Source organism: Haliotis asinina, chromosome 14 (assembly GCF_037392515.1).
Source record: "Haliotis asinina isolate JCU_RB_2024 chromosome 14, JCU_Hal_asi_v2, whole genome shotgun sequence".
In the NCBI taxonomy this organism is placed as follows: Eukaryota; Metazoa; Mollusca; class Gastropoda; order Lepetellida; family Haliotidae; genus Haliotis; species Haliotis asinina.
The window spans coordinates 54,477,753-54,500,366 of record NC_090293.1 but is presented as its reverse complement, the minus strand read 5'-3'; the positions used below and the strand labels follow the sequence as shown (position 1 = coordinate 54,500,366).

The window sequence follows — 22,614 nt, the reverse complement described above, 5'->3', positions numbered from 1 at the left end:
TCATTGTCACAATCTCTCATCACAGTTTCCTGGAGTTGCACTTTTCATTATCAAAATCTCTCATTATCACAATATACTTGACTAGAACCTCCCATTATCACAATTTTCTTGACTCGAACCTTTCATTATCATAATCTCTCACCATCATAATTTCCTGGTCTTGAACTTTCATTATCACAATTTGCTTGAGTTGAATCTCTCATTATCTAATTTACGTGTGTTGAATCTCTCATTATCACAATATACGTGACTTGAACCTTTCATTATCACAATTTCCTGGGCCTGAACTTTTCATTTTCACAATCTCTCTTTACTACATTTTACTTGAATCTCTCCTTATCACAATTTACTTGGCTTTAACCTCTCATTATATCCCGTGGGAATACAAATACACCCAAATTATGAGAGAAACCCGACAGGAACGTGTTTATGAACCAACTATTCTCAAAACAATTCGCAAAAGGTGACTGACAGGATCTGGTGGTCAGACTCGCTGACGTATCCCAAGTACGCAGGTCTTTGCTCATGATGTAGATCAATGGATTGCCTGGCCCCGCCTCGATTTTTAACCGACTGGCGTTGAACAACAAACCAACCAACCACTATTGTATACGTTGACGCTTTCCTTCAAGTGAACAGCAGTAGTATAGTATATGTATAGGTAAACTTGCAATAGGCTCCCCTGTCCTACCCCAACCCCGTGGCCCTTCTCTCCCAGTACCCCAAGACATGCAGTCTCAAGAGAAGACTGATACAGTGACCTGGTGACCCATGGCGGTAGTCTCACTTTGACCTGCTTCTAAGCTGATCTCTTGATCCCACTCAAAGTCACAAATGTTAAATAAACATGTGCATAGGACGAAAAGCCATTGGGTTAACAATTTGCACAACTCTGTTCGACCCATACACTGGTCCCCAGGTGCTATGGAATGTCCGCACAGAAAAACTGGTGCATGGGTGCCGACATTTCTATGGTGAAACTGTACACTTGCCGATAGTAATAACAGCCAGGGGACAAGTACATACGATACTTGGACAGGATACTTGCTTTGAACCTCCGGGATTTATGGTACTTGACTTGAATCTCGATACTTGGACAGGGTACTTGACTTGAACCTCCGGGACATATGGTACTTGACTTGAATATCTGGTACATACGCTACTTGAACAGGATGCAGTAATAATAGGCACAGGACAAATACAAACGCTACTTGGAGAAGATACTTACTTGGATCTCTGGTACATACGCTACTTGAACAGGGTACTTGACTTGAATTTCTAGTACGTGCGTTCCTATGCTTGATACTTGAATATGGTACATGGATTTGACATTTGTGCATGATATCAAGACTCCCACATTCGTTTGAGACTGATGCATAACATGGTACATAAGCATGGTCCACATAGACGTTTAATTTCAATTTGCTTGTAACTCGTACGTACACAGTGCTTGGTGGTTTAGCATAATATTTGAGACCAGTACTTGGCTTCAGGATTGTACATCACTTCCAACAAAGACTGAGTTCGGGATGTATTTCGGGATATATTTTTCGCGCATTGTTACTGATGTACTCTCTTCTTGTAGCCAGGAGGCCACTTCACAATCAGCAATGAAAGCGGGCGTCCTGCTCAGTTTTTTTGCCATAGCAACACTTCCGGTTCCGAGTGTACAAATACGTGAGTAACTTTTCATATACTTTGTACAGATTACATTACGTACACTGTACACACTACATATACATTGGAACTATATTAGTAAAACTGCCTGGTGTGATCACAAACTGAGGCGATTCCTTGCAGTAATTATGTTTGTGATTCGAATAGCCCGATACTCAGGACAGGTGACCAATACAATGACACTCATGCGAGTTACATGCTTTGTTAAGCCATTGTTTAGAGGATCGGAGAAGATCCGGGTTAGAATTAGTTTTCACCAGTCCATGCTTGACGTAAGAGGCAATTAACGGGATCGGGTGGCCATGTCATAGAATCTACCGGAAAATTACACAGGCCGATACTCGATTATTTATAGCTGGAATATTGTCGGGTGCACCTTTAAGCGACATGCATACGCATTATTTTGAAACATTGAAATGATGACGTCCGTCATGAAGCATTGGCGATTGAGTCCAGGTTAATGTTAATGTATGGCACTTACGACTATCTTATCGTTGAGAGAGCTTCGAAAATCTGGGCCCTGGACATTATGATGATTATGGAGTAGGGGCACCAAACACAGGACTATAGAAAATGTTAACCTATACTACCTGGCTACTGGACAGCACCCCCGGTCTGGATTCTACATAATTCAAGAGTTCAGGCATGCATTGCCTGCCAAATGACACATGTACTCCGTTCAAGAACTCGGAATGTTAATTCTAATACTTTCAAAACAGAAACCTAAAATCCCTTACGTTCTTGGTTAAAATTCTATATGCTGCCCTGGTCAACAAACCCGTGTTTAGTGGTTGGGGTTCGTGTTTTACACCTTGATGTCGCAGGTGTCCGATGACACACCTGTGCTGTGTAATACAACTCAATGAACAAGTGACCTATAAACAGCCATGGCGGATTCGCATTAAACCATTTCCTCCACTTTGGTCCATCCTTTGTTAGGACTTTTTGTGCCCTGCAGTAATTTCCAGTGATGCACTGAAGTGATTTCAACAGCTGTTATGGAATTTATTTCAACGGATAACATAGGAATGTATTCTGTTGTCACGACGATTAACACTGTATATGAAACAATGCACAAAGGCATGTGTTATAGACATGTGTTCTACCCATGCACCAGCAAGTATTAATACTGAAAATTCTGTTACATAATTCAGCATCGATATTCGATAAGCAATGTAAGTAATCTTTAATGAAAGCTGGCTGTGTTTTACGACTCTGACATCATAATGACCTTGAAGAATCACGTCATATCCTGATTACAACTGGTGGACGAGGCGTAAACTGCTTTATAGGATTGTCTTCGCAGACACACGAGAAGGCATGGCAAACAAAGCAAGCAAAATAATTGTTTGATTTCATTTTATCGTCGAATTTGGATATTATCTCCACCTTGTCTACTTAAAATCCCCTGAAGCTTTACTTGGACCATAAATGTTAATATATCAAACACCGTAGTAAAGAATTCAAATAAATACAGATGAACTGATGTGAAAAGCAGTAGATCACTAGCACAGACAGCACAAGTAATTGATACTTGGAGTAAGGGGCAAGGCACATAACTACATTTATCACATCTGCTACATCTACTGCAGGAGAATTGTGATCTGTATGTCGACGATCTAAATACAAACATGCCATCATAGCCGATGACAAGCTGTTGGATGGCATATGCTGTAGTAGTGTTTGTCTGAATAGACAGGCTTCTCACGTTCGCTACAGCTTAACATCATCATGACAGACTGCAACACTCATGTCAGAAGCGGAATACCAATGACATAATTAACATCTTTCTGTATAACGTTAAACAGATACCTTCACTGCGGCCTCACAGCGACATACACATCAGACCGTTCTCTAGTCGTTCCCGAATGTGCAAGCCAGGCACTGCAGATAGATCGTAGCTATGTTTTCACTTGTGTCAAACTTCTTGCAGTCAGTTCAGTGACATGGAGACATCAACATAGCATCTAAATCACCCGACTCACGTACTACTGTACTCTACCTCGTCAGCTGTTTTGTACAGATGCGTCATCCAACGTACAAAGCCGAGTTATTATGTAACCTCCTCTCATGCAGCCAGTTAATGTATACTATATCTTATGAACCATGTTCCAGCCTACTTACATGCTTCCTCTTGGAAATCTGGAACTACTTAATTGTGAGAGCAAGGATCTAGTTGCAGGTGCATTTTGAAAAGGTTGTGTAATGTTTGAGTGAGTGAGTGAGTTGGGTTTTACGTCGCGTTTAACAACATTCCAGCAGTATCACGGCGGGGCACTCCAGAAACTGGCTTCAAATATTTTACCCATCTATGGATTCGAACCCGGGTCTTCGGCGTGACGAACGAACGCTTTTAGCACAAGGCCAACCCATCATCCCGCTCAACGTTAGAAATAGGGAACTATCAGTGATTTGGGGTGGGGATAGAATGTCTCTAACTGTCAGTGCGAACCCTCAGTATAACGGTTGATCATGAGTTTTGTAACGTTACGACGATGCTTCCAGTGAAAGGCTGCAGCTACGCTCCTGTCGATGTCCACGTCGTGTTTGAGGCGTCGACTCTGTCAACGCAGTTCGTGGGAGGCATCAACAACTACCTTGACCAGGTGGAACTCTTCGTCCTGGACGCCAAGACCACCAACCCGGACACACGGGTCAGCGTGACGGCCTTCACTGACCAAGGCCCCAGTGAATATGTCTCCATTGACTCTCCCATCACCCAAGATCAAATACGGAGCATAATGTCCAGAGTGACCACTTCCGCCAGGCCAGGGATCGTGTCGGACACTCTAGCCTTCCTGCTCAACAAGAACATCGGATCGACCTCCATAGGCAACCCAATCACGCTGGTACTCATCTTCACCAATCCTCTCTCCTCCACGTCTGTCGTCAGGGACTACGTAAACAGACTGTCTGCAGTTCAGGACATCGACGTGAGAATATTTCCTGTGGGGATCCTCGCCTACAACTCCGCCTCTACAATTCCCTTCGTGTTCAACATTCTTGGAAATAACCTAGGATTCTCGCAGTTCATCTCCGACAACAGTCTGCAGTGCAATGGTAAGACAAACGTGTATGTAAGTCCTACACTGTTTGGGCCACACACTAGTTACTGGTTACTGGCCACGTTATTAAATGATCAATTGTCCGCGACGTCATGTGACGTTGTGTCGACTATGTGAGTTCGTCCTGTTATTCACGACGTTGACGTTGTGAAACTTTGTGTCGTCCTTGTGAAAATGAAATGGAAATGTTGTTTATAGTTTGCGTTCACGTTGTGTATACGTGGTGTTAACCTTGTGCAGATGCTGTTGTGTGTAGTTGCTGCGTTGACGTTGTATTAGATGCATAAAATTTCAAGTTAATGTCTTTACGTAACATTCACCATGAAGAATTTCATAAACCTTTCTGTCGTCTCTCTAACACAGGGTCCGTTTCAGTTCGTCAAAGCACATTGTTTGTCCCAATATATACCAGCACTCCCCCAGGTGCTACACCCCCTAGTGCCACGTCCCCTGGTGCCTCGGCCCCCGGTGCAGCATGTTCCAACTGGCACGGTGGGGAGACCCTACTCTATCCCTATCCCGGCCGTTGTGACAAGTACTACCAGTGCAGCGAGAGTGGACCTCACGAGAAGACTTGCCCTTTTGGGTATCTGTACGACTCCTACCGAATGGTGTGTGATCACCCCGGTCTCGTGTTGCAGTCGCCAGTCGGAGGGTGTGGTAGGTGCTGCCAATATAATCAATGCTATAACCCGAAACTTAAGGATTCAGGGTCCCTATTTGTAAAGCATTCGTAGAGACACAACATTCTTAAGCCTATAGTAAACGATAGACTTACGACAGGTCGTAACGTAACGAGCGCTCTGTGTGTCGGGCACATATGCAATATATTACAGAACATGGATACAAACATTTCTGAGAATTTTTAGCAAAAATAGATAACTGCCACAGTGTTTAAAAAGACGTTATTTTTAACTGATCAATTAGGAGTCGTCATTGATATTGACTGACATCATCCTGCGCCCAAAGTCACAGTCACCAATCACCCTGGTATTCAGGAATATTGCCTCTTTCTCTGACGTTATAGATTACTTTCTCTAATGACTCCTCTGTTCACTGTTTAGATTACTGTGCTCCATCCAGCGTGACAGTCCATCCCTTCTCCGACTCCTGTGAGCTATACTATGAGTGTGAGGAGGGAGAGTCCGGCCCCACCCTTGCGCCCCGGTGTTGTCCTAGCAACCAGGGGTTCCTGGTCAACCGAGGATGTCAGGTACGGTCGGAATCCCTGACTACAGGCAAACTGTAGCGCAGATGGGGTTGCACCGCATAGAGAATATGACAAGTCGTCTTATATGCGAGTGAAGCGAGCAAAGGTTGGCAACCTACTTCCCTTGGTTCGACTCGAAAAACATTTTTCATGTCAAAACAAAATATCGTCACCATCAAAGGTACGCTCACTTGGTTGTGCTCTCAGATTTCCTACCCCACGTTTAATAATTACTCACGTTAAATGTCTTTTATTCAACTTTTTAAGCGCCACGCGTGGTATTCAGATCATTCTTCGCCTCCATTACCCTTGCCAGCTTCCGGTTGAAGGAAGTGACGGAACAAGAACGACCAGTATTTTTTTAAAAAAATGCCATAATGCTTAACTTTATCATGAACCTGTTGGAGTTTATTTGTCTTATCTGTCGTAACTATTGTTGGAATTCTCGTAACATTTATTCAACATGAAAACACTTCTGGTGTGATGGGCGAATGAAGCGGGGGAGGTAACTCCATATGGAATAATACCCTCTTGTTCCTTTGAATAAAAAATGTTTCATGTGAGTAATCATTCAACATGGGGTTGGAAACGTCAGCGCATAATCCAGTATGTGTATACCTTTGATGGTGGCGCCATTTTATTTTGACATGAAAAATAGTTTTTGAGCCGAAACGAGGGAAGTACGTTGCCAACTTTGCCCGCTTCGCTGGCATGTAAGAAGACTGGTCATTCTCTCTATGCTGCGAAACCCATTCGCGCTACAATGTACCTGTGCCCTGACAACCATTTTTCCTTTAGGCAAGCCAGAATCATGACATCATGGTGTTCGTATCTCGGTTGGTCCTGACAGGATCTAGCCTGATCTGCATCATGCCCTTGGTCGCAAAGTTTAACAAAGGAATCGGGTTCTTCTCCTACGTGGGACACATCTTGATGCTCCTAGCGTGACGTTCAAGGCGGTGTTACGGCCAGCGAGGTAATGGAGTTGCTTTTTGGGGCAACCCCACATTTCGTGTTGCCATCGCTTCCACCTGTGTGATACACATGAAATAAGTCCCCACCAAGATGACGCTAGTACTGCCCCTACGTCAAAGTTCTGACTTACCCAGTCAGCCGAACTTCACATTACCTTCTGAAAATACAACCGACTGTTTGCAATACGTTGTAAAAAAGTGTTTCTTTTCTCCCACAGTCGTCCCTGAGCTGTAGCCCCCGGAATTACACAGACCATGGGTCATGTCGGAGCTACTACCAGTGTACAGGGGGGGAACTCGTCTCCCAGTGTTGTCCCGACGGGCAGAGGTTTGACCCTGACCTTGGCTACTGCATTGTGGGACAGACAGAGTGTACAGAACCGTGTGGCGGGAAACAGCAGGGTAGGTTGGGGTGACTCAGTGCCGGGATATATGTACTCACTCGCTACAGAACGTCTACTCTGTGAGTCTGAACACTAGAAAAATCTACCGTATATTCCCCCTTCAAGAAATGATATTCATGTGGCTCCATTTGAATTGAAACTGAACCCCAGTGAACTGGAAGATTCAGAACCCGAGGAAAGACTGTACTGTTGTCATTTAGGCTTTTTGCATCACACCGTGTTTCATTGAGCAAATGATTTACTTACGTATGTCCCCTCAGCTTCGTTGCAAAGGTGCTTAACTGTGTACATTTCTTACAAGAACGGAATTACAAACTGCGGTGTAGTAACAGAAACTTACCAGAAGCTTCCATCTCTCAGATATCCTCCGTATTCATCAGCAGGACATACACCGGGAATATCAACATTCGCAACATGTTGAACAAGGGAGATAATTCTACAGATATTCAAATTCAATGTTTCTATGAGTGCGACGTCTCGGTGTTGACAGTAACTCCGCTACGTTTATATACCCGAGGATAACTCATCTTTGCACTGGCTTCAGTGAGGACAGCAGATGATTGCGTAAACAGCAGGTTGAACTATGGAGCCGGATATACCTACATATAACAATACACAGGATTAACAAAAGCCTGGTTGGTAGTGATTGATACAAACATGTTGATAGGAAGCCAGTTCTACACAAAAAGACAAAGGTTTATGTATAATGGACATTAGGGGTGAGATTAAGATTGTTCAAAGATGAGATGACGATAGGACAATGGGATATGGTGACCTTGACCTTCTGACGGTTGCTATTGCTCTGGGTGGCATCAAGCAGTTGTCTGTTCGTCTCGCTTCGGTGTTTCAGAACATCTACACAGATTAGGAAGGAATGTGAAAAAAGGATTTTTTTACAGTGTACATATTTTGCAGCCTGTGTACACACGGCGGACCCCGAGTCTCCGTGTAACTTCCTCACTGTTGATCACGACCGTACCCACAAAAGACGGTGCCCAGAGAAACAGGCATGGGACGCCACTGTCTGTTCGTGTAGTCCTAGCGTGCCGGGGGCAGAGTCCTGTCTGAAGGAGCTACAAAGTACGTGGAACGTTACACTCACTCATTTACACAATCACCTGCACAGACACTCAGACAAACTCTCTCTCAATCAGTCTAGCAGTCTCTCGACCAGTCTGCCTATTAGTCTCTTAATGAGCCATTTACTCATCCACCCATTCAACCACTGTGTCTAGTGCTCATTCCACCACTTACTCAACCAATCAATCAGCTGTTTAGTTACCCACTCATTCAACCGCTATGTCACTTAATTCAACCACTTATTCCAACTCTTCGTATCAATAGCTGAGTCAGCTATTTACTCCACCACTCATTCAACCACTCTGCCAATCACTCATTCAGCCACTTACTTAGCCACATTGTCAGTCATTGAACCACTTACTCAAATTCTATCAATATCTCAGTCAGCTATTTACTAAACCGCCAGTTCTGCCACATACTCAACCTCTCACGCACAGTTTGCTCAAACACCCACTCACTCACTCACTCACTCACTCACTCACTCACTCACTCACCTAATAGTATCTTTGTTCCAGAATGCAAGCTGGACTTCCTAGCTGACATGAATGACGGTGGTCGGTGGGGCTTCAGCGACCTGTCGGGGTCGTGGAAATACGTCGGCAATGTTAATGTGGTCTTCTTTGGTGGCTACGGCATCTTCCAGAACTCCGCCTACCTCACCGTCTTCCACTACCAGAACATCGACTGGCCCTACCCAGTGTGGGTGAGGGTGACATTCCAGTATTTCTCGTCTACCAGCTCCAGGCAGGTGCTCGTCAGTAACGGCTGCTACAACGCTGACCCCGGACAGGCCACGCTGTTCATGACGGTGGACCCAGCCGCTAGAACACTCAGTGCCGGCATCAAAACCAACATCACCGACTACAACCTGTCAGTTCGATGGAACTTTGGGGTGGGTTCGACTTTCGGTATGGTGCTCAAGCACCAGGCATACGTAATACTTACTACAGACACTCAGTTTCAGGTATGCTATCAGCTAAGGACACCAGTGCCTTTGTATCATTATCCATGTAGCATTCATCAACACTGGTCAACATATTTTGCAGACTTATTGGCAAGCGGATAATAAGGTCTAATCCGTACAATATGATGATCTTCTGTCTATTGTATTGTGTAAGTGAGAAGTAACCTTTATTCTAACAGACAAGCAGCGCCACCTGGCTGGTAGCCACGATGCGATATGATGGACAGAGCCTCGATCTGAACATCAGGGACAGAGATGTGACGTCATCAAGCTTAAGCCAAAGTCTTCAAGCGGAAGGTGGTGAGCATCCATTTTTGTGTATAAGCAATCATGACTGAAACAAGTAATGTTGCTGTTTGTGTCCACCGTCGGTTGCCATTGCACCAGAGAAGTAAAACATCTGACAGATCCGGGTAAGACAGAGCGAGGTAAAACTTCCACAAACATTTTTGTCAGTGTGCTAGACCATTTCGTCTTTCCTCACTTACACTTAGGGGTGGTGTGGTAGCCTAGTGGTTAAAGCGTTGGTTCGTCACTCCGACGATTCGGGTTCGGTTCCCCTCATGAATAAAATATGTGAAGTCCATTTCTGGTGTTCCCCGCCGTGATGTCGCTGTAATGATGCTAAAAGTGACATAAAAGTCCATACTCACTCACTCACACGTGGCAGCCCATCAATGTCACATTTTGAGTATAGATACAGTAAATATGCAATATCGCTTTGAACACTTCATGCAAGATATTGTTGCTATTGGTTCTCTAGAAATCAAGAGAAGCTCTTGTGCTTTGAGAATAGGCCGAGGAAGAAGTGGAGAGGCCATGTTTACGGGCAACATAGACGAGGTAAGTCGGTCCGCAGACAAATGTGTGTACATTGTCAATGACCTCGTCATATATAGATCCCATTCCCTTAATCTACGTCATATATAGACCCCACAGCCTTAATCTACGTCATATATAGACCCACAGTCTTAATCTATGTCATATATAGGCCCCACAGCCTTAATCTACGTCATATACAGACCCCACAGCCTTAATCTACGTCGTATATAGACCCCACAGCCTTAATCTACGTCATATATAGACCCCACAGCCTTAGTCTATGTCATATATAGGCCCCACAGCCTTAATCTACATCATATATAGACCCCACAGCCTTAATCTACGTCATATATAGACCCCACAGCCTTAATCTACGTCATATATAGACCCCACAGCCTTAATCTACGTCATATACAGACCCCACAGCCTTAATCTACGTCATATACAGACCCCACAGCTTTAATCTACGTCGTATATAGACCCCACAGCCTTAATCTACGTCATATACAGACCCCACAGCCTTAATCTACGTCATATATAGACCCCACAGCCTTAATCTACGTCATATACAGACCCCACAGCCTTAATATACGTCATATATAGACCCCACAGCTTTAATCTACGTCATATATAGACCCCACAGCCTTAATATACGTCATATACAGACCCCACAGCCTTAATCTACGTCATATATAGACCCCACAGCCTTAATATACGTCATATATAGACCCCACAGCCTTAATCTACGTCATATATAGACCCCACAGCCTTAATCTACGTCATATATAGACCCCACAGCCTTAATCTACGTCATATACAGACCCCACAGCTTTAATCTACGTCGTATATAGACCCCACAGCCTTAATCTACGTCATATACAGACCCCACAGCCTTAATCTACGTCATATATAGACCCCACAGCCTTAATCTACGTCATATACAGACCCCACAGCCTTAATCTACGTCATATATAGACCCCACAGCTTTAATCTACGTCATATATAGACCCCACAGCCTTAATATACGTCATATACAGACCCCACAGCCTTAATCTACGTCATATATATCCAGCAGATAGCGGTAATCCGGTAATTATTGACTTCATTGAGGTAATGTAAAGTCAGTTATACCGACCTCGAAGTTGTCATTAGTTTTTTAAGGTGGTTAGATATGATAACGCTTGTGATACGAAGATGGAGTTGTCATGGAGATGTGCTGATTTCTTCACGCTGTTAAACTAATATGCCCAATACGTCAGTGTTGCCAACACGGAATTGTTGATATTGCTTTAATTGTGATGTTTTTCTGAGATATTGCTGGTTTATATATATACCGATCTGTTTTTGAGATGTAGCCATACATGTTTGCGCATTCATTTATAACAACATAAGATTCTATTTTCATGTCTGTAGGTGTCCATCTACGCCACGTGTCAGAACCCGCCGGCTGCTGATGTCTGAAGATGTCGCCCTCGACGTGTCACCGAGTCTGAGCCATACACCCCGTTGAGAGGTCTTGGTCTCTGTTAACCCCTGTATTGTTATGTTACACTCGCCTCTCCGTCATAAACCACAGCTTCAGCACTCTCTACTCTGCTTCTTGTGTCACTGTGGCTACTTACGAGCTTTATCTCAATCTCAATCTCAATCTCACCACACAATATCTAATGACCTCAACGCTGTCGCAAAACAACACAACCCCAACACTACTTCATGACCTGAACAAGGTCTGTCTATGACCTAAACATAGCCGTAAATCAGGTATGAAGCTGCGAGCTGGATGACATGTATCCATTCTATAAACGATATAATTATGACGGGCTAATAATATTATAATATTTTAAATATTTGGTTAGAGGGTGTATTCTTTTTGCTGTTTGAATGGACGCTGCAAAGACCTGAGAACCTTCCTTTGATACTAGACATGAGGTTATCGCGACATGGCAGCAAGAACAAGGTGACAGAGGACGCTGCAGCTCTCTCTGCTGGAAGGTAATTTTGGATGTTGTACATGTAGTGAAGATCGTTGTGTCTAAACAGGGTGATTGAGAGCACTGCAAATTGTGTTGAACATGACTGCATGACCATTGCAATTCCTTGCTCGGTGTAATATTCAATGCGTAGCAGCAAAACAAACAAACAAACAAACAAATATGAAAACTAACTACATAGATATCAGCTGGCCAGTATGATAGCTCCTGGATGTCAAAGGGCCCAGTGGCCGAGGGTGACGATACACGTTGCTGCTGGGGACTGAATGGACACAATGTGCTAATTATAACTATTACAGATCGGGAAATCCTAATCTCAGGCGTATCAGTGTGTCCTTCGTCATTCATACTATCAGCCACGGGGAGTTTTTGTTGCTTGGCAACTTGTTGCTGTGATACATAAAACTCAAAGCATGTTAGAGAGCACCAACTCGCTGTGTTTTGTAACACTCACGATCGTGACAGCCGTGAATCTTTAACTTATTTTGAGTGAAATATATGGGCAGTTGGTGACAATTTAACAGCGGATCCTGATCAGAGTGAATCGAAGCGATGAATACAGAAGCCCACTTCAACACAAGAGCTGCAGGGAGAGTGAACTCGGACACAGTGGATAAACAACAAAAGCGAAAACTTAAGCCTGTTTCTCTGAGAAGCGTCACATAAATGACTGACCGTTGTCCACTTGCTTCAACACTGCTCACTGAGATAGGCATTGTCATATGATCGATTTTACAGGTGAGTTAGTATATTGAAGGATCTTCATACAAAATTGTTTTTAAGAATCATGACCATTCGAATGAATCGTTTCCATGCACTGCGTTGTAGTATGGCTGGCCTAAACATTTGGCATTTGGCATTTGGCATTTGGCATTTGGCATTATATAATGGATATACCATGCATGGATACACTAGTTTGCATAGAGAACGCATCGGACAGTTACCGTGGGGACATTTGAATTCCAGTAATAACAATAAAACAAAAAAAACAAACAAACAAAAACAACAACAACAAAAAACAAAACAAAACAAAACAAAACCCACAATTAAAATAAAAAAGGGTGTGACTGCAACTGCAACTGCAACTGCTTACATCGCGGGAGCCAGTTTTCTCCATTTTCAACAGAAAAGTGGTTTTGTTGTGTTTTCCATGTTGCTTAATGGAGTGTCTGGCAAAAACACTGGAAGTCATCAGTTCTAGGCCAGATTTAACAGTTATTGCCATCGTGAGCTAATAAGATCATATAACTTGACTTCAACATTAGTACCAACATTAGGCGCTGCCACCCGTTTCTCCACGCTGAAAGAATCACGTATATTCCATACATAGGGTAGACCTAGGTCTAATTATCGCAAACAACTTCTGGTCGCGAACAAACGTTACCCACGTTTCCAAGGTGCTGCTGAGAGTTGACGACTGAGCATGCACGCTAAAAATACCGTTTCCAATTGGTACAACAGACAGGGACATGTTCACTATCTTCAATGAGTCCCTGTGGCTACTGATACCATGATCCGCGGCTGGTAAGCGAAAACACATTTGTAAGAATGGCAGCAAAATCGGGGCGCGGTGGGAGAGCTGTCTGAGGCATCAGGTTAGTAATCCAGCGAACTTGGAGGTGACAGGATCGAACTCACCTGTGACCGGGTGTTAAAAACCTTGGAGTCAACCTTTTGTGCAGACTCTTTCAGTGTTGTCACAACCACTAGTGTGCAGTACACAACCCTGTGCATTTAAAAGAACCCACAAATACGTTTGGTAGATGACCAGACGGTGGCCACACGAACACGTGCAAACACCTAGTGCAACGTGCAGTAAACTTGTACAAAGTACTGTGGCCAGTCCATCCAGCTGTTAATGGGTACCTTCGAAAGGATGGGAAAGCCACATTAAAAAAAACAACATATGTCGCTTTTAGCAATATTACAGCAATGTGGCGGGAGCACCAGTAATGGACTCACGCACTGCATCGAGGGGAATCGAACCCGGGGTTTCAACGATGTCTCCCTTGGTCTGGGTTGCACGGAAGGTGAATGCTGTATCTATACCGAAACTCCGCTATTATACAATGAAGAAGTTCATCATTATTGCTTGCAACTTCTAGAATGTTCACAGCCATCTTGGCGCTGAGGTGATCATAATTCCCATTCATTAACCTAGACTTAACGTAGTCGTAGCGCTGAGGTGATCATAATTCCCATTCATTAACCTAGACTTAACGTAGTCGTAGCGCTGAGGTGATCATAATTCCCATTCATTAACCTAGACTTAACGTAGTCTTAGCGCTGAGGTGATCATAATTCCCATTCATTAACCTAGACTTAACGTAGTCGTAGCGCTGAGGTGATCATAATTCCCATTCATTAACCTAGACTGAAAGTAGCCTTAGCGCTGAGGTGATCATAATTCCCATTCATTAACCTAGACTGAAAGTAGTCTTAGCGCTAAGGTTGTTTTTGTACAACGGCAAATAAAGGGCTTTTTTCACGAAGCAACCTACACTAAGGTTAACCTTAACTCCCATTCTTTAACATTGCGCTAAGGTTACCTTAGTAACTTACGATCTCCTTTGTGCTTTCTGAAAGGAGGTCACAAATCAATTGAAGTTAAGAAACGTCGAGCGCCGACAGTCTAGATGACCGTCTTTGACGCCTTAACTTCTGAGAGTTTCTTGGACTTCAGTCCTGCCCAACAACGAAGCATTCGTGATACATGTGGTCTCAACTTAAGCAAGTGAGTTTGTGTAAGTTTGCCTTCTAGCGCCTCACGGGCAGCTTGGGTTATCCGGGGTAATGATAATCAGATTCTGATTACTCCGTCCACTGAGTAACCAGCATCAGATAGATACTAGGCGCTATAGTATTATTGTATTATTCTTAAAGAATTTGGAGAACTATCATTCATAATCCAAGCGTTATGGGTATGTAATTGTCATCATAAACAAACGAAGGTGTATATGTATTAGTTTACATTTATTCATAGGTTTTCTTACTGACGTTTTCTCCTTTGAAAGAATTCTATGAACCTATCCAAACAAGCTTTGTATTCCAAACAACCCATCAAATATAGGGAACGTTTAAGAGTTGTAAATGCGTTACAATGTCAGCAAAACTCCCAATCTGTCACTGTCATCTGTAGGAATCCCCGGTATGACAGAAAACGATGATGGACGCAGCCGATGCTGCAAGCTGCAAGCTGCAGCACGAGTTCAGTCAAGTACCCCCAGCACCCCCACATATGCTATCTCGTGTTTCCTCCCACGATGCTAGGCGACGTGGTTCTGTTATACAGTATTGTTATAGGACGGTGGTAAGGGGACCTTCTTTGACCGCGGGCGTCAAAACTGTACAATAGAGTGTTGACGTTCCAACGGCAAATAAAACCAGGGTGGATGTAACTAGAGGGTGGGAGGATGGAACCACAGGGGGACCTATTGTACTTTCATGTTTCAAGTCGGGATTGGTCCACAGTCGCGTATGTTAAAGTGTTTCACGGGGTCATTAGATAACATAGCTTTCAATAGGAACTGTGCTTCATTGAGGGACAAAGTTAGAAGATGGGTGTATATTTAGTCCTGAATGAGAAATTTATGGCACTTGACATATCTCAGCTCAGTAGCTGCACTGTGTTCTCCATGGCAAAAGTAACAGTGGTATGGCTGAGGTGTGTCGAGAGTGAACGATACTCCGCCCCTCTCTCACCAACGGGTCTTTATTGGAACAAGACATAAGACACAACTAAACGCCTCAACGCTTGGTATGTGCAGCATTGCCATACAACTAAATAATCTATTACAAATCTACAAAAAGCACAAAACATTTTAGTGTTGATATTTACCGCACAAGGTCAATATCGTCTAACAAAAAATACAAACAAGAAAACACTTCAATGCAAAAAAGAAACAAAAATATATTTAAGTTTATGCATTTTAGTTGACCTGCATCCCAGTTAATGTGCATTCCAGGTGATGCATTTCAGTTAAAGCATCCCGGTTGATGCACATCCCAACTGAAGCATTCCAGCTGATGTGCAACCCACTTAGTGCATCCCAGTTGATGATGTACAGCTATTCCGACGGGCTAGTGGTCTTTGACGTCCCTTTACAATTATTTTCTATGTAACTAAGTGAAAGACAAAATCGACCAAACAACCACAATGATTTTCCAATACGTAAACACCTGCAAAAACATTATAATCTTGCTACCCTTAATTCAGACCACATAACATTAGAACTGCCCCTAGCACCTTACTACATTCATAAACTGTTACAGTTGTTTTATAAAACTCTTCTCCCGTCAAAATTCAAGAAATCAGTCTCAAATTTAAAATGGGAAACCATACCTGAATCTAACATTGATGAATCAGATTGGAGAACTTACAATATCATTCCATTTAGATGTACACAGAGTACTGAATTAAGATGGCTCCGAAGGAAAATTATTTACAATATCTTAGGCACGAACTATTATCAACATAAAATAAAAGCCAGTGACTCACTTCTGTGTAGCTATTGTTATACATATTGTACATACTTTATTTGTCTAGTAATGTAGTACCAGCTTGGTTATAGTCCAAATCTAACGCTGAACTTAAACAAAGACTGTAGAGCAATATACATGTTTATGACATTAACACCATCACATACCTGTGAATACATATCAGGGCTTGATTTAATGCTTTGTGAGTCTTATGAGTCTAACCTGCACAAGGTGCAAGTCAGTCTTTGAGAAATACATCAACAATAAGTCTGACATTATAAGCATACATATGTCAGCTCCCCTTCCTGGTCATAGACACTTCTCGGCTATGACAATGCATGTGAACAGGGATCAGCTTTGTCTTCATGTTGCTGTGGTTTCATGGTAACTACATCAAGTTTATACGCACCGAAACCTGTGATGTTTTACACACTACTCTACAGCTGAAACTTGGAATTTGGCTGGTGCAGCTGGGTTCTTGTCATAGGCTACACCCGGTGCAAGCAGGATAGCAATGTTTGAATTCAGCCCTGTATACTCTCTTGGAAATATGAAGACCATGCAATTGTTACCTACCCTTTTGTCGATTACAACATGTAACATGTGACCTGTACCCAGAAGTAAGTAAGTAAATAAATAAATAAATAAATAAATAAATAAATAAATAAATAAATAAATAAATAAATAAATAAATAAATAAATAAATAAATAAATAAATAAATTTACGTAATGTTGTCATCGTGTTATTTCATAAGAAAAGAACAATCCAAACACAGCCATTCCTATTCATAAGGAGATAGGATTTACATTCTCCAATGTTGCTATGATGTTTGTGAGAAAACCCGCAATATAGATTTACAGAGTGGACGATTTGAATATCCTTTCTTACTTGAGTGTCCCATAAATTTATTTACCTGGAATGGATTATTTTTTCAAAATTATTCTATCATGTGTTTACGCCCAAATTTTATATCAATGAATCATTCCTTTTGTTGAATTTGAAGATCTTTTCATTCTGTTTACCCATGTAAGAGTTTGACATGTAGGTAAAAACTTATTTCGACACGAAAATGTTATGGTGGAGTATACATGCTAGTAGATATCGGTTGGCCTGTTAAACCCCGTTTTTAATTTCCACCCAATTCATCACTCGTCGATCAGGCTAAGATGTGCCTTGAATGTCATAACCTTCACCAGTTAACGTGTTAGCAAGTGACGGACGACGCGTTTCCAATGGACGTTTTAGATTTTACTGCACATGTTTTTAAATATGGACACCAAAGACAGAAGTTGCACGTGTATTCCTCATAAAGGGAAAGCTGACACCAATTGTCACATGATAATTGCTACCCTAGTTACAGGGTATGTTAAGTGAAAATTACTTCTCTAGTTACAGGGTATGTTAAGTGAAACTTGCTGCCCTAGTTACAGGATATGTTGAGCAGTAATTGCTACCCAAGTTACAGGGTATGTAAAATGATAATTGTTACCCTAGTTACAGGATATGTCAAGTGATAATTACCCAAGTCCCAATTCCGTGATTCGCCTCTTACAAATATGGGTTACTGAAGACCAATTATAATCCGTATGCAAATGAAAAATGTATATTATTCATAACAATTTCTATTAGCATGTAAACATTTAAAACAAATAAAACCCACCCTAAATGTAGTAAAATATGTATTTCATTTATTGCTGATGTTTTACACCATATGCTATTTTTTTTCAACTTCGGTGTATTTGGTAGACATCATTTGTGTATCAAACCGGTCTTTGTCAGACATTTGAATATAAACATTGCGACAATGAATACTCGTAATAAATATATACATACTGGTCATCGTCTACAGATAGACGTGCGCAGTATGGAAATTTCAAACATTTTTACGAATTTCATCTATAGTTTGCAGCTGTCAAGGAAACGAAGTATGTAACTGATGGGTCCCAAGTAAGTATAGACGCTTGAGAAACGTTTTTTAGACAAACTGCTAGAGATTTACAATGAAGATAAGACACCACTTCGTGTATACCTCAAGAAAGGAAGGCCATTTATATGGGTGTACAGGTGATGAAAGTTTGTATTTATCTCGTCACACCTAAACTACCCCGTGTGTCAGCGTGTTGGTCCTGGGTCAGGGAGCTGGGCTTGCCAGTCAGCGGAGTGTTTGCGGTGACCATTAAGGTCAGCACGGTGTTGTCCAGTGTTGACCATCTACACACACATGTTGTCTCTGGTGACGTTCATTACCCAGTGTTGTGGAGGTGTGGGATTTGTGAAGCACGTGATTAACATATCGTGACAACAGTTGATGGCGTAATGTGATACTGAACAATAGAACAGAGGCGATATATATCGCCAGACAGACCCGAAGATGTTTAATGAGTCATCTTAAAGTACACAGCGCCATTTCTCTCACTAACACACCGCCATTACTCTCCCTGGCACAGGTTGGCCATTATAGTGGGCACACAATTGTCAGAGGAAATAGGTTCCTTTCAGGAGCTGATACAGCTTTTTTTAAAAAGAGGAGTGGGTTCTACACAGTTCATTATCACTATCACGATAGGTTCAATGATAATTTAATAAACGTCCAGCACAAACTAGCAACCTCACCCGATCTGTCTAGTTGACCTCACCCGATCTGTCTAGTTGCTCCCAGGCGCAGGAATCCTGGGAGTGAAGATGGGGGAGTGGTTAAATATTGTAAGCAGTTTTGAAAAGCGGGGTTTTGATCAAGCTTTCGGTTCTGATGGGAAAGTGTTCCATAATCAAGGTCACACATTTTGCTTGTGGATACTGGTTGGGACAAGAGTAATTCACCAGAGGAAAGTAGAGGTCTCGATGGCCTGCAGATATTGATAAGCTCTTTCAAGTAGAGAGGACTGTTGTTACCTTAGAGGGATCGATGGGCCAGTAACAGAATTTTATAGAACATGACTATGTCATCGTATCATAATTGAGTAGATCAATGCTCACGATTTTCATCACTAGATTGTCTAGTCCAGACTCGATTATGTACAGACCGCTATGTACAGAACGGGTTATGTTAAATATCGTTAGAGGCATGCATTCAAAGACAAAGGCTAGTGTTAAGTTCAATAATATAAAAGCTTCGGTAAAATTATGATTCCTTGAGTGGGGTTCGACAAGGATGCATTTTAAGTCCTCTTTTATTTGCGTTTTTTGTTAATCTGTTGTATACGAAAATAATTACTAGTTGTGACAGGGGTGTATTTATTGCTTCAGAGTTTATGGAATTGTATTTACTTCTGTATGCAGATGACTTATGTTTGTTTGCAGATTCCGTCGTCAGTTTTCAGAAGAAGATCAATGTTTTAGTGGATTTTTATAAAAAATGGGGTTTATCCGTAATTTTTGAGAAAACAGAGGTGTTAGTCTTTAGAAATGGTGGTAAATTAAGGAGAAATGAATCATGGCATTTTGGTGATCACAAGTTAAATGTTTCTACATATTGTAATTATTTGGGTTTACAGTTTTCAAATAGACTTCCATGGTCTAAATCAGTTCAAAGTCTGGTAAATAAAGCGAATAACGCCTTGTCATCAGTTAAGATTTAGACTTAAAAATATTTCTTCATCTATTCTGTTCAAAATCTTTGACGTTCAGATAAAGCCGATAATTTTGTATGCTTCGGAAATATGGGGTTTTCAGGAATGGCATATTATTGAACAGTTTCATATTAGGTTTTGTTAGTATATGTTGGGTGTAAACTATAAATGCTCTAACACGGCCGTCTTGGCGAATGTGGTAGAAATTATATTTATGTTGATAGTTTATTACGTGCTATGAAGTATTGGTTCCAAAATTTACTCTTATCAAAGGATAGAAATCCAAAGCGGTGCTATATTATGTTGCACAAATTAGATCAAGTTGGTCGCAAAACGTGGGTATATTGTGTCCGGAATACCTTGTTCAATTATGGTTTGGGTTTTGTTTGGGAAGCTCAAGGAGTAGGCAACGATGAACAGTTTTGGAAAGATATTTATCTATGAGTTAGTGATTGTCAAAAGCAATTCATATTTTCAGAAATACACAAATGCTCATCGCTGGATGTTTATTCCAGTATTTAAAGTGTATTTTGCATTTAGCCGTATTTAACGTTTTTGAAATATAAAGATGCGAGGCGTAGAATTACAATGTTACGAATCGGAGAAACTTCCAGTATATAAAAATACCGGTAGATTTGACATAGTTCCGAGGCATCAAAGATTTGGTAATATTTGTAATGATAATTTTGTTGAAAATGAATTTCACTTCTAATTTGAGTGTAGAATGTATCATGACTTGCGCTGTAAGTATTTTAAAGCACTACCGCACTACATACATCAGCAATACTGTCTTAATACATTATCATGCGCTAACTTCTCAACAGCAACTAATTGTTCTTCGTGCATTAAGGAAGCATTGTCATTGTGTTCTGTATACATGAATTGGACTGTCAAATGCCACTATCTTACAATAACACTTATATATTTTGTATTGTACGTGGGCCTAAGGCCTTACTACGAAATAAGCTTGATGATGATGATGATGAGACCACTGCCATATAAACTGGAATACTGTCGAGTGCGGCGTAAAACTCACTCAATCACTGATTTACATATATTCCATAGTTTCTGAATTAGAAACATACAGCACAATCATGTAACACTGGATTTTCCTGAGTCGGAATCAGTTTTTCGAAATTGTGTTTACATCTTCTGTACATCGACGCTGTTTTGAAGCAGCAGAATGTCTAATGGGAGGCTTACTCGAAGTTTGTCACTGATAGCGCCTCGCAAATAACGAAGTTCTGACAGTGGTATATGTGTACATTTGATACGATTCCATGGCTAAAGTTGTCAGTTACACGTTTTCATGTCTTCAATCGATAGCCACCTAGCCATTGGCAAACCTTTATAGAGTTGCTATATAATCGCGTAAAGCACATTCGTGAACATGTCTAAAAAGAAACTTCACAAAAATATAATTTCTATAAATAATGAATATTCTTTCTCTGATGATATATCTATGTATCGGATATGGGACCCCCATCTTTCGACTCTCGGAACACGTTAGCGAAAGACACCCAAATCCATCCATTCGTCGTGCAAATGACGTTAGTGCTAAATCAAGGTTTTGCAATTTCAGTCGATCACGTAATCTTCGCATCGAAATTTTCTTCATTTGCACGTGTTTACAGTGGCCTCAAGAATTGTAAAAAAACCCCACACTTTTAAACCACAGTTCTAACGGTACTTTGAATGCCACGATTGTCAAATGTGCAACGTGAACATGCCATTGGCATGTTGCAAGCGGGAAGATCAGTTATTGACGTTGCAAGAGCAATGGGATGCAGCCGTCGTACTGTGCATGACTTGCGAGGTTGTCTACAACAAACTGGCACCACTTCTGATCGCTCAAGGTCGGGTCGTCCAAGTGTGACGTCCGTCAAAGACCGTCAAATCGTCCTATGTCACCTACGTGACAGATTTCTGCCGGCTACACGAACCAGGGCTGAGATGTTTAGAGGTCGACTGTCCTCACAGACCATTCGAAATCGGTTGCGGGCTGCCAATCTCCATTCTCGACGTCCATATCGTAGGCCAGTATTGATGCAGTTTCATCAACGTCAACGTCAGCTGTGGGCCCAACGTCACCTCCAATGGGCCTAGAGAGATTGGAATCGAGTCGTCTTTAGCGACGAATCCAGGTGTACGCTCAGATTCGCTGACGGCAGGCATAGAGACGACGTCGTGAACGGTATGCTCAATGTTGTGTACACGAAGTCGACAGATTCGGGGGTGGAAGTAGCATGGTGTGGGTGCCTTCTGTGGGAACAACTGTTCCCGTCTTCTGGTCATCCGTGGAAACCTCACAGCTGCTGCTTACCGCGACCAGGTGCTCACCGCTGAACTCGTTTCTTTCATGGCGGCTCATGCCCAGG

General features: G+C 42.0%; 1 protein-coding gene across 1 annotated transcript; it reads left to right on the top strand.

Annotated features, from left to right (window-relative positions):
* Positions 1–903: 903 nt before the first annotated feature.
* Positions 904–11,787, top strand: LOC137261990 (uncharacterized). Its single transcript, XM_067799794.1, has 11 exons — positions 904–1,261; positions 1,586–1,677; positions 4,183–4,737; positions 5,106–5,402; positions 5,807–5,955; positions 7,145–7,328; positions 8,246–8,410; positions 8,926–9,302; positions 9,554–9,674; positions 10,138–10,217; positions 11,610–11,787. The coding sequence occupies exons 2-11, from the start codon at positions 1,611–1,613 to the stop codon at positions 11,655–11,657; spliced, it is 2,043 nt and encodes a 680-aa protein (XP_067655895.1). The 5' UTR covers positions 904–1,261; positions 1,586–1,610; the 3' UTR covers positions 11,658–11,787.
* The last annotated feature ends 10,827 nt before the right edge of the window (positions 11,788–22,614 follow it).

Excerpts from the sequence above, each read along its gene's own strand:
- LOC137261990 (XM_067799794.1), top strand. The coding sequence starts at position 1,611 with ATGAAAGCGGGCGTCCTGCTCAGTTTTTTTGCCATAGCAACACTTCCG. Across the intron at positions 1,678-4,182 it reads GGTTCCGAGTGTACAAATAC|TGAAAGGCTGCAGCTACGCT; the intron begins GTGAGTAACTTT and ends CGATGCTTCCAG. Across the intron at positions 5,956-7,144 it reads TGGTCAACCGAGGATGTCAG|TCGTCCCTGAGCTGTAGCCC; the intron begins GTACGGTCGGAA and ends TTTCTCCCACAG.